Source organism: Stegostoma tigrinum, chromosome 5, assembly GCF_030684315.1.
Source record: "Stegostoma tigrinum isolate sSteTig4 chromosome 5, sSteTig4.hap1, whole genome shotgun sequence".
NCBI lineage: Eukaryota > Metazoa > Chordata > Chondrichthyes > Orectolobiformes > Stegostomatidae > Stegostoma > Stegostoma tigrinum.
Window position 1 is genome coordinate 115,138,705 of NC_081358.1, and position 13,114 is coordinate 115,151,818.

Sequence of the window (13,114 nt, forward strand, 5' to 3'; positions counted from 1 at the left end):
GTTTAGTAGTTTAGAGGTCATGTGAATGAAGGAACAAAAATATTGAGGATAGCAAATGTGGTTCCCCTGTTCAAGAAGGGGAGTAGAGACAATCCTGGTAATTATAGGCCAGTAAGCCTTACCTCAGTTGTTGGTAAAGTGTTGGAAAAGGTTATAAGGAAGAGGATTTATAATCATTGAGAAAAGAATAAATTGATTAGGGTTAGTCAGCACGGTTTTGTGAAGGGAAGGTTGTGCCTCACAAACCTTATTGAGTTCTTTGAGAAGGTGACCAAACAGGTAGATGAGAGTAAACCCGTTGATGTAGTGTATATGGATTTCAGCAAGGCGTTCGATAAGGCTCTCCGCAATAGGCTATTGTACAAAATGCGGAGGAATGGAATTGTGGGAGATATAGCAGTTTGGATCAGAAATTGGCTTGCTGAAAGAAGACAGAGGGTGGTAGTTGATGGGAAATGTTCATCCTGGAGACCAGTTACTAGTGGTGTACTGCAAGGGTCGGTATTGGGTCCACTGCTGTTTGTCATTTTTATAAATGACCTGGATGAGGGCGTAGAAGGATGGGTTAGTAAATTTACAGACGACACTAAGGTCGGTGGAATTGTGGATAGTGACGAAGGATGCTGTAGGTTGCAGAGAGACAGAGATAAGTAGCAGAGCTGGGCTGAGAGGTGGCAAATGGAGTTTAATGCAGACAAGTGTGAGGTGATGCACTTTGGTAGGAGGCCGGAAGGCAAAGTACAGGGCTAATGGTAAGATTCTTAGTAGTGTAGATGAGCAGAGAGATCTTGGTGTCCATGTATGCAGATCCTTGAAAGTTGCCACCCAGGTTGACAGGGCTGTTAAGAAGGCATACAGTGTTTTAGCTTTTATTAATAGAGGGATCGAGTTCCGGAACCAAGAGGTTATGGTGAAGCTGTACAAAACTCTGGTGCGGCCGCACTTGGAGTATTGTGTACAGTTCTGGTCACCGCATTATAAGAAGGATGTGGAAGCTTTGGAAAGGGTGCAGAGGAGATTTACTAGGATGTTGCCTGGTATGGAGGGAAGGTCTTACGAGGAAAGGCTGAGGGATTTGAGGCTGTTTTCATTAGAGAGAAGAAGGTTGAGAGGTGACTTAATTGAAACATATAAAATAATCAGAGTGTTAGATAGGGTGGATAGGGAGAGCCTTTTTCCTCGGATGGTGACGGCGAGCAAGAGGGGGCACAGCTTTAAATTGAGGGGTGAAAAATTAAGGACAGATGTCAGAGGTAGTTTCTTTACTCAGAGAGTAGTAAGGGAATGGAACGCTTTGCCTGCAACGGTAGTAGTTTCGCCAACTTTAGGTACATTTAAGTCGTCATTGGATAAGCATATGGACGTACATGGAATATTGTAGGTTAGATGGGCTTGAGATCGGTATGACAGGTTGGCACAACATAGAGGGCCGAAGGGCCTATACTGTGCTGTAATGTTCTATGTTCTATGTTCTATTGAAGTAGTGAAATGTGCCTTAATTTGAAACCACTGTGAATACAAGGAGGAGTCTAACAGGAATGGCATATTTGCAGCAAAGGAGGAATAAGAGAAGTTATCTCAGGAAGGCAATAATACAACAAGTATTGATAAAACATATCAGTTCTGGATTAACACTTTCTTGTGCCTTGTCTGGAATTGAACAACTATAAATTGGAAATCATCTTAACAGTTATTCCTAGTGGAGTTGACTGTTGTTTACTCACCTCGTAGAGACCCAATGGCTCTCTACCTGAGGGGGCATTTGCACAGTTATCCTGGCTCCATTGTACAGGTGCTTCAACATGTGATGACATTGAAAATCTTTGCTAAATTTGCCCAGGATTTTCTCGATGGACCTGCTGGAAGTTCCTTCTGAGGAATGGAGAGATGAAGCACTACACAATCCTGTAATTAAGACAGGTGTAATGTAATATCTATAACAGATGAACGTAAGTAAATCGACATTAAACACAGCAAGTACAGTGCTAACCAACGAACTCCTCAATTCAGATTGTTATACAAATTAGCAAGTAATAATTCAGATTTAGAGTCACAGAGTCATACAGCATGGAAACAGACCCTTCAGTCTAACTCCTCTATGCTGACCAGCTTTCCAAACTAAACTAGTGCTATTTCCTTGCGTTTGGCCCACATTCCTCTAAACCTTTCCTATCCATGTATCTGTCTAGATGTCTTTTAGTTGCTCTTATTGTACCTGCCTCTACCACTAGCTCTGCGAATTCATTCTAGATTTATTAATTTAAAAAATAAACATACCATAAACTTTTTAGAAAAAGAATATTCCCATTTAAGTTTCGTGCTAATGCCTTTAGTTTATCAAGTTTTAATTACCTATAAGTTCAAACTAAATTTGTACATGATTTTCTTTTGTAATGAATGGACCTTTGAAGCTTATTTTTTGAGTATATTCTGGGTATATTCAGCGTGTTAAAAGGCATGATTTTCACAAGTAGGGATATATCCCTGAGACAACCCTACTCATCTTTGCACACTTCATGCCTACATCTACTTCCCTATTTTGTGTACAGGCATGTATATAATTTTGAGATTAAAACATGGATTAAATGTGATTTGATTGATATTTTATGATTCAAGTAGTTTCAACAATTTTCAGCTTGTTGCTTGACTTGGCTATTTTGAATAAGACAGACTGGTTAGTTTACTTCACAATCAAAATCAAAGCCTGCCATGATACACAATGAACTACAGAATCTCGTTAGGTTCACCAACACAAAGTGGCATGTTGGTTTAATTTTTTGTTAAGCCAAGTGCCTCTTCTTGTTAAGAGTTGAGTGGTTTGTCCTCCCTTATTGTTGATTAGATAAGCTCTTACATTTAGCACTGCAAGGAGATTTGGTGGCAACTCTCAGCCCAATTACAAACTGCTATTGGTTGATATCAAAAATAAACATGACCTGACCATTCATTTGACATTCGATACAACATGTTGTCAACTTTCCCCAAAAACCTTGGCACTTCCTTCTTCTGCAAACCAGGTCTGAGGGCAATATTTCACAGTGGATCTTGTTCTCAATTATCCTCAACTAACCACTCACTTGAAAATCCATGAAACATCATCTACAGAAGGTTTAACTGCCAAGCCAGTTTGTTGTCTATTTAACCCTTTCTTTTGACCTATAAGGAATTCTGAGTTGTTTAGGGTTGATTTCTCCTGATTTGAACCATTTTAACGGCCACTTTCAGGGCAAAATGTTGGAAACAAAAATAGGTGCAGAGATTTCTGGTGCATAGTTCCCCATTCACATTACATCCTTTTTTAGGACAAGATGGTGCGGAGCTGGGGTAACATAACGGGCTAGGCAGCATCAGAGGAGCAGGAAAGATTTGTGAAACAGGGCCACAACTTGAAGCGTCAACCTTAACAAGTTAGCCTCATCTGGAGAGTAGTCCTTCTGGTGGTACATTAAATATGGGTTGGATACAACCTGTCTTGTGCTATATAGCAACAACATTAAGCATCTGAGTTCAATGTTTATCATAGTATCAGTGTTGCTTCGGTCTTACAGAAACTGCTGCATTGCTTTACAAAGGATTAACATTATTTGTTTCTTTTCAATCTTCTGCTCCTTTGATGCTGCCTGGCATGCTGCGTTCCTCCATCTCCACATTGTATTGGCTCTGGCTCTAGCATCTGCAGTTCTTGTTTTCTCTGACTTTCTTTTTGGGAATAGATTACATATGAATGATACAGGATTGTGATAGTGCAACTCTGACATTTTCTTTAGATTCTACCTGAGGTGGCAACTGTTATATCTTTACAAGGGGGTGAATCAATACTAGTTCATATCACAATGGCCATATCTATTGTCTTTTGCCAGTTCCTTCAAAGCATCATTGAACAGGAGGCTTCTGATAAATAGAGATCTAGTAGCTTCAAAGACTATTTAATAGCCACCTCTAACAGCAGATGGAATAATATGCATTTGGTATCTATTGGCACTCAAAAGCTGTACTAGATTACAAGTTTAATTTGGCCCCATTAATTGTACACAAGTCTTCTAACACATTCCTATTGTGCTCACAACAAGCTTAGAATTGCTTTGGAGCAGGTGACAGTCCCTCAGATTAATCCTTATTAATCAAAAAGTGTTGTTATCATTTTTTAATTAAAATGGGTAAACACACAGTAAGAATACAGTATTGTGCAATTACTTAATTTAGTTCTGCTCTCATCTTCTTTTCCAACACACAGTGGAATAATCCTTATTTTGCTGCATTTCAAATCTTATGGTACATGCTTCTTCTGTTCAAGTTATTTGATTGTATGAGCTAGCACTGGTGCCATGGCACTGACTCAAAGGAGCCAAGAGAAAGCAGAAGATTGAAAAGAAACAGAATTAATGTTAATCCTTTATAAAGCAATATGCCAGCATACTGTAGGGCAGAAGCAACACTGATACTATGATAAACATTGAACTCAGATGCTTGATGTTGTTGCTATATAGCACAAGACAAGGTTGTATCAAACCCATATTTAATGTACCACCAGAAGGACTATCCTCCACATGAGGCTAACCTATTAATGGGTGAAGAAGTGAGGAAACTTCTCAATGAAGATCTTCCTTCAAAACATTTTGTGTCCGCTTTAGTCCCTCCCACACAAAACCTTGTCAGCTGAGATTTCCTCCACTCTGCACTACCACGTGGATGGAACTGAAGGTGACAGAACAGGAGCTGGTAGTTTCCTGCTTCCTCATTACACTTGGAGAAGAAGGTTAGAGAGAAATAGATGGAGTGGAGGTCAGTGCTGGTAACAGCAAGGCTGAATGGTTCACTCACACACAAAGCAGGGCATTTCTTTCTAACACCTTTCCACTCCTAACCCTTCAAATCTCACATTTCAAGTCTTTTCTGTATCGTATTTACTCAAACCCAGGAAACATGAATGTGTTGTAGTCTCCTTAATGTCTCAATGCCTTTTCTACAGTGTGGAGTGTAGTCTAGTCAGAGCAAACTTATCCGAAGTATTTTTAAGGTCATGTGCAGGCTTAGCATTGGTTTTAGATTCTACATCTTGTGATAAAACCTAGGATATCATCAATATTTTCGCAGATTTGAACTTTTAAAAATTCATTCAAGGGAACTTGGATATCAGTGGCTAGGTCAGCATTTAGTATTTCACTTCATTGCCCTGAAGGTAGCAGTGAGCCTCTTGAAGTGCTATTGTAGTTCTTGAATGTAAGAACACCCACACTGCAGGTAGGGACGGAATTCCAGGATGCAGACCTAATGGAACAGTGGTATATATTCAAATGATGATGGTGTGTGGCTTGGAGGGGAACGAACAGGTTTTCCATGCTTCTGCTGCACTTGGCCCTCTAAATGGAATTAGCTGTGGGCTTGGAAGGTGCTGTCTAAGGAACCTTGATATAGTCTGTCATGAAAATTGCATCCACTGCTACTACTGTGCATCACTGATGTAGGGAATGGATGTTGAAGGTTGTGGATGGGGTGCTAATCAAGGGGGCGGCTTAGTCTTAAGCTACTTGAATGTCATTAGAGCTGCATTCATCCATGCAAGTGGGAAATACTCCACACCTCACCTGTGCCTTGCACAGGCATTGAGGAGACAGTAGGGTAGATACTCATCACAAAATTTATAGTCTCTAGCTAATCCAGTTCAGTTTCTGTTCAAGCTAATCTCTAGGATGTTGATAGTAGGGGTTTCAGTGATGGTAACGCCATTGATTTCAAGTGATGATGGTTAAATTCTCTTTTAGAGTCAAAGAGTGATAAAGCTGCACAGAGTGCAAACAGACCCTTCAGATCAACTCTTCCAAGCCGACCAGATATTGTAAATTAGTCTAGTCCCATTTGCCTGCCTTTGGCCCATTTCCCTCTAAACCCTTCCTATTCATATACCTGTCCAGATTCCTTTTAAATGTTGTCATTTTACTAGCCTCCACCACTTTCTCTGGCAGATGATTCCATAAACGCACCACCCTCTGTGTGAAAAAGTTGTACCTTGGATCCCTTTTAAGTCTTTCTCCTCTCACCTTAAACCTATACACTCTAGTTCTGGACTTGCCCAGCCTGGGAAAAAGACCTTGGCTATTCACCCTATCAATTCCCCTCATAATTTTATAAACCTCTATAATGTCAGCCCTCTGCCTCAGGCAGTCAGGGAAAACAGCCCCAGCCTATTCAGCCTCTCCCTATAAGTTAATCCCTCCAACCCTAGCAACATCCTTGTAAATCTTTTCTGAACGCTTTCAAGTTTCACAACATCCTTCCTACAGCAGGGAGACCAGAATTGAACACAGTATTCCAAAAGGGGCCTAACCAATGTCCTGTACAGCTGCATCATGACCTCCGAACATTTATACTCAATGCACTGACCAATAAAGGCAAGAATGCCAAATGTCTTTGAGATTGTCATTTGTTTGTGCAAAGCATTGCTTTTAATGCCTTACAAACCTCTCTGTCAAAATCCTTGTGTTTCTGTGTAATAACAAGCCTACTTCCATCCAGAATATAAATATTATTATTTTGTTTAACAAAATTAATTATTTCACATTGATATTAAGCTCCATCTGTCTTTTTAGCCCATTACCCTTATCTTATCAGTAATTCACTGCAGTTTCTTTTAATCTTCTGCAGAGCATTATCTGTAAATATTATCTCCACTCTCTCTGGGCTTATAATGAAATCACTGTTCTATGCTATGAATAACAGCTGCCTAAAACTAAACATTGTGGGACACCATACATCAATTCTAACCATTTAGAAACTCTCTTAATTAGATATAATGCTATCTCTGCACTGGTAGAATGGCTTGAGGAAAGAGTCCTGCACATACTTTGGGGATTTCATTGTCTTCTTCCCATTGACTCCTTTTCTTCTATGACTGGGTGAGGTAAGTTTGTACCTTATCCCCTCCCATGACAATGGCTTTTTGCAGGCTGAAGTGCCCCTTAGGCTGCTGTCTTCTTGAATACTTAAACTGTTTACCAATACTATATTTGTGGAAAATCGAGGGTTTGGATCGAGGTGTGGTGAGATACTTTGGAAACTGGAGAAACACCACTTCAGTTTAACATTGTGTGGGCTGTAGCAACAAACTTAGATTCTGGACTCCTGAATATGTTTGAAAGTCATCTTATTGCAACTAATCCGATTAGAGTGAAGACTTCTGTTTAAATATTGAAAACTGTAACTGTGAGAGACCGTGTTATGCATGTATATATTGTGGTTAGTGTTTAACAGTCCCCTGAAGAGTTTCAGTTATGTGAAACAGGCAGTGACTGGCTGACCCTAAGCTGAAAGTAGCAATCTCAGATTCATTAAATGCATCATTAAAGATTTTATTTTGAATCACAGAGGGTTAGAGCACAGAAGATATTTTCAGCCCTCTTGTGTGTTTACTTGTTCTTTGCTGGAGCAATCCAGAACTAATTGTATTGATGTTTTTCCACACAAGACACAACGCTTTCTGTCACAACTATTGTCCATGAGAAAGCGTGGATATTCAAAGAAACCATTTTATGATAACTTTGCTCTCCTTAGCAACACTTTTAAATTGAATTGTAAGGTGCTTATTGTTGACTGCTTAGCTGGCGAATGGTAAAATGCTCCAATTGAGTCTGATCAATTAGTTCAATCTGTTTGACATCAGGACCATGCCTTCCATAACTCCACTGTCAGAATGTCTTAGAGTCAGAGAGTAATAGAGTTTTTACAGCACAACAAAAAGCCCTTCAGCCCATCATGTCTGAGGTGGTCATCAAACATCTATCTATTCTTAATAACGAGATGACAAAGTGTGGAGCTGGATTAACACAGCAGGCCAAGCAGCATTTAGGAGCACAAAAGCTGACGTTTCAGGCCTGGACCCTTCATCAGAAAAAGGGGATGGGGAGAGGATTCTGAAATAAATAGGGAGAGAGGGGGAGGTGGATTGAAGATGGATAGAGGAGAAGATAGGTGGAGAGACCATTTTCCAGCACTTGGCCCACAGACTTGTATGCTGTACTGTTCAAGTGATCATCTAAGTAGCTATTAAAGGTTCCTGCCTCTACCATCTTTTTAGACAATGAGTCTCACAACCCTTTGGGTGAAGAGATATTTTCTCAAATCCACTCAAAATCTTCTGCTCCTTTTGTTAAGGGCGTTCTCCTGGTTTTTGACTCCTTTCGCAATGGGAAAAGTTTCTGCCCATCTACCCTGTTGATGCCTTCCATAACTGTGTACACCTCAGTCAGACTACCAATACCCCTACCATCATCCCCCCCCCCCCCACCCACACACTCCAATCAGCCTAAGGAAAACTGCTCCAGCCTATTGACTCCCTCTTCAGAACTGAATCACTCCAACCCAGGCAACATCCTGTTGAATCTCCTCTGCAAAGATGCTCCTCAGAAGAGATTCGTTTTCAGAATAAAGAATCCAGTTCTGTTATGCCTCAACTTCTTTGGCTCAGAACACATTTCTGTCAAGCACTTGAAGGAATGATCCTTTTTTTCTGGTGGAAATACAGACAAGTGCAGATTGTGGTGGGAGCATGAAAAACGATAAATACTGGGAAGATACCGTCAGAGTGATTTGGTGTGACTGGAAATGGAGGATGGAACCGGAGGAAAGTTGAACGGAAGACACAGGCAGCATGAAAGACAAAGATGATAGCACAGGGAACAGAAGATAAAGCTTAACGGATAGAGAGCTAGCGAGCATAGGAAAGCATGGAGCAAAAATAAAGTTCCTCAAGCTCTGGGGAGGGGTCACCTTCAGATCCTGCCAGACCTGCTGAGCTTTTCCAGCAACTTTGTTACTGCTCCCGATTTACAGCAGTTCTTTGGGTTTTTATATAGGAAAGCGTGGAATCGGGGGTGAAATAACCCATTCTCCCTAGAAGCTACTAGAAACCTCTTCCATTTATTTGGCCACTTAAGGGATGCCTTTCAAGCTTCTACACTCGGAATGCAGTGACAGACGGCTCCCGGTCTGTGTACAATGTCCTCCTCTGGTAATCAGCCCCTGCCGAGAGGCTAAGTGGGAGTGGAAGGGGCGAGTGGATGCGTGTCGTTTTAATAAGATAAGACTATGTTTTCAAGGACAGACTTTACTCTGGCACAGACCCAGCACCTTGATACCGCCTCTGAACAAACCGCTTCAAGCAGAAGCCAAAGCTGCGAATCTCAATACAGAGCCAGTCCGGAAGAAGACGTTCCGTTTAATTTTAGAGATAATGGGAACTGCAGATGCTGGAGACTCCAAGATAATAAAATGTGAGGCTGGATGGACACAGCAGGCCAAGCAGCATCTCAGGAGCACAAAAGCTGACGTTTCGGGCCTAGACCCTTCATCAGAGAGGGGGATGGGGGGAGGGAACTGGAATAAATAGGGAGAGAGGGGGAGGCGGACCGAAGATGGAGAGTAAAGAAGATAGGTGGAGAGGGTGTAGGTGGGGAGGTAGGGAGGGGTTTAATTTTGTCTGTTTTTCTCGGCATGGACTGACATATTTGCCACAACGTTAAGCCTCAGCAGGTTGAAGTTTGCAAACAGAAAGCCAAGCATTTCGCCGTCCAACAGGCTCCGGGAGAAATCCCCTTCCAGTTGTTACAGTCCAGAAAGGGGCTGATGATAATAATTACCCAGCGATTTACTTTGGCTGAGATTGTTGGGAGAACTATGACAGAACATCTTCAGATCGGGCAGACTTTCCACTGCGGGTCGGCCCTGATTTAATTTACTGGATTGAGCAAAGAAAAAAGGTCGCTCGATAATTTCAAACAGATGGAGTTTTTTTAAAAAAAATGTCCCGATCCCGAGCCCTTCAGTGATTCGCAGACTGATACTATTCTGGGTGAACTCTTTCCCTCTGACACAGGAGTGGGAAACAGGGCTACGCTGACCTGAGTGTTGATCAGCTTTTACAAACATCCCGCGGTTTATAATGCGGCAACCCACCCCATCACTTGCACTTCGAAACCACCGCCTCTGTTGCGTTTTAAATACCAGTCTGTCGCACTTCACAGAAGTGTTTTGTTACCCACGTAAACCGGAGCCTTAATTTCAGAGAGAACGCGAAACAGCGCACTAACTTAATTCTACAACTCATTACAGATAAGAGACGCTAATTTGGAAAAAAAAGGCTCCATCTGCTTTTCAGAATTCTCACACACGGCCAGCTTATCAATTTCCTCTCTAACTCCCACTACTGGGTGAGTTTCGGAGCTCACTCTCCCAGCTCTGATAGTCTGGCTCCGTGGCCTTCAGCAGTTACAAATCCCATCGTGGGGTGGGGTAGGGGGACTTCCATCCAGCTGCCCCTCCCGTAGAGACAGAGGCCCCGGGGAGAAAGCGCTCAGTTGAGTCCCATACATGCAACACGCACACAACATACAGGGTTCTGAGGAAGGGTCACCGGACCGAAACGTTAACTCTGATTTCTCTCCACGGGTGCTGCCAGACCTGCTGAGCTTTTCCAGCAACTTCTGTTTTGGACAGGTGACAGGTCCCAGCGTGTGTGTGTGTGTGTGTGTGTGTGTTGGGGGGGGGGGGGTGCTGTGTGACTCCATGACTCTAAGTACCGTAGCAACACGAACGGACACGCATGTACACAGGACATACCAACATATATGTACACAGGACATACAAACATATATATGTACACAGGACATACCAACATACATATGTACACAGGACATACCAACATATACATGTACACAGGACATACAAACATATTCATATGTACACAGGACATACCGACATATATATGTACACAGGGCATACCAACATATATATTCATATGTACACAGGACATACCAACATATATATGTACACAGGGCATACCAACATATATATTCATATGTACACAGGACATACCAACATATATATGTACACAGGACATACCAACATATTCATATGTACACAGGACATACAAACATATATAAATGTATACAGGACATATATACACACACATGGACACGAGAGTTTCGAATTTACATGACAAATACATGGATATGCATGGACACAGGACGCAAACACACACATGGACACGGACAATATGAACATGCACAAACATAGACACTGATAGCAGCAGTCTCTCTATAGCCGGGGCAGAGGGATTTACCTGTGATGATGAATGTCAGTAGTAGTGACCGGCACACCGTTCCCAGCCGCTGTTTCCACATCCCGCTCATGTTGTCCCGGAGCTCCCCCTCCTCTTGAGCCGCCTTCACTCCCGGGATTACTTCCGAAGCCAAGCGACCGCTGCAAGCTGCCCTTCTCACTGTATATCTCCGTGTGTGTGAGTGAGTGTGTGTAAGGGGGTTAGAGATAGATATCTCTCCCTTTCTATTCCTCACTCACAGCCCCGGCTCTCTCTGACTGCCGGTGAGCCAGCCGCTGAATTCCAACAGCTAATTTGCGCAGAAGTTTCTCTTACTCTTTTAGTTGTTTTCCTTTGGTGTTTCAAGAAAACAAACGGAAGCTGAAACAGTGTGAGTGCCTCAGATTTAGGACAGCGCACCCAAGGAGCGGTGGCTGGGAGCTTTGAGTGTTCTGCTACACAGTGTGTGCGTGTGTGTGTGTGTGTGAGAGAGAGAGGGAGTCTCTGTGTGTGTGTGTGAGAGAGAGGGAGTCTCTGTGTGTGTGTGTGTGTGAGAGAGAGGGAGTCTCTGTGTGTGTGTGTGTGTGTGTGTGTGTGTGTGAGAGAGAGAGAGGGAGTCTGTGTGTGTGTGTGTGTGAGAGAGAGAGAGAGGGAGTCTCTCTGTGTGTGTGTGTGTGTGTGAGAGAGAGAGAGGGAGTCTGTGTGTGTGTGTGTGTGTGTGTGAGAGAGAGAGAGGGAGTCTCTGTGTGTATGTGTGTGAGAGAGAGGGAGTCTCTCTGTGTGTGTGTGTGTGTGAGAGAGAGAGGGAGTCTCTCTGTGTGTGTGTGTGTGTGAGATAGAGAGGGAGTCTGTGTGTGTGCAGGAGAGAGAGAGTCTGATTCTGCCTCTGTCTGTCTCTATGTATGGGTGTGTGTGTACATGTGTTGAGAGGCCTCTCAGTTCCCAAGCACATCAACACTGGCTGTGGGGCGGGAGGTGGAGACTCAGCCTCTGAGGCGCTGTATCAAAGGGATGAGTTTATGACGATCATTCTTGCGGCGCGCGCACACACACACACACAGACTGAAGGGTTTGTTGTTTTTCCAACAAGACACTTATCCAGGAAACGTCCTTTTATTCTTACATAACACTGATTTTTGACTCGGAAATCAAGTCCCACTTCGCCTCTCGAACCCCCCTTCCTAATCTCTGAGCAATTTGGGCAACTTCTCAAAACTCTTGCTCCAGTATGGTTAGAACAGGCGCTAGGTTAGAAGTCACTGCCTCGCTAAATCACAGAATTGGGAGGACAGTACAGGCCATTCGGCCTGCCGTCCCTGTGTTATCTCTCTGCAGAGAATTCAACTAACCTCATTTTCTTCTTTCAGAAACGTTGATACTCTTCTTTTGATACATTGCAGCCGGTTGCCCCCACACCTCCCACGTCAGTAAGCTATGTTATATGTCAATTATTTAAAAAAGGTTACAGTATTAATTCAGTTCAATCCATTCGGCAACCTCCAATTTCAATCCCTGTCACCGATGTGGATATCAAAGACTAGAGGGCAGTAGTGAGTTAGGATAAGAGACAAGAGGCCACTTCCAAATTAGATCCAAGGCACGGTTCCTACCACTTGCACCTTAGTACACACCCATAACTGTACTCAGTGTTGTGGAAGTGACAATGCAGTACTGTGTAACATGCCCTCATCTGACTCTATAAAACTGGTAAATGAGATTTCTAGGAAGCAGTCTACCGTTGGTTTCATTTAAAATCCACCCAAGTGAACCAAAACTTGAGTTTTAAAATAACACTGAAATGGACGTGTTCCATTGTAAAGTTCATTTTCTGGTGCGCGCACACATAAATAGCCCCACAAGCCCACTGGATAAAGAACTCAATGTTCAGAATCCTGCAAACAGCAGTTTTCCTTTTGTAAATATTTTCCTAGTCAACATGTTCAGGGATATTACTACAACCCTCTGGAGCAGGTGGGGTTTGGACCCAGGCTTCTTAGCTCAGAGTAGGGAGTCTAACCAGTG

General features: G+C 42.7%; 1 protein-coding gene across 1 annotated transcript in view; it reads right to left on the reverse strand.

Annotated features, from left to right (window-relative positions):
• The window catches only part of LOC125452119 (protein APCDD1-like), a 29,937-nt gene extending 17,870 nt beyond the window's left edge, over positions 1 to 12,067 (reverse strand). Inside the window, exons 1-2 of the mRNA XM_048530138.2 lie at positions 11,114 to 12,067; positions 1,725 to 1,905 (exon numbers count right to left, since the gene is read on the reverse strand). Of these exons, the coding sequence (XP_048386095.2) occupies positions 1,725 to 1,905; positions 11,114 to 11,183 (251 nt within the window). The 5' untranslated portion in view covers positions 11,184 to 12,067. The remainder of the gene's footprint in view (positions 1 to 1,724; positions 1,906 to 11,113) is intronic.
• Between the last annotated feature and the right edge of the window lie 1,047 nt (positions 12,068 to 13,114).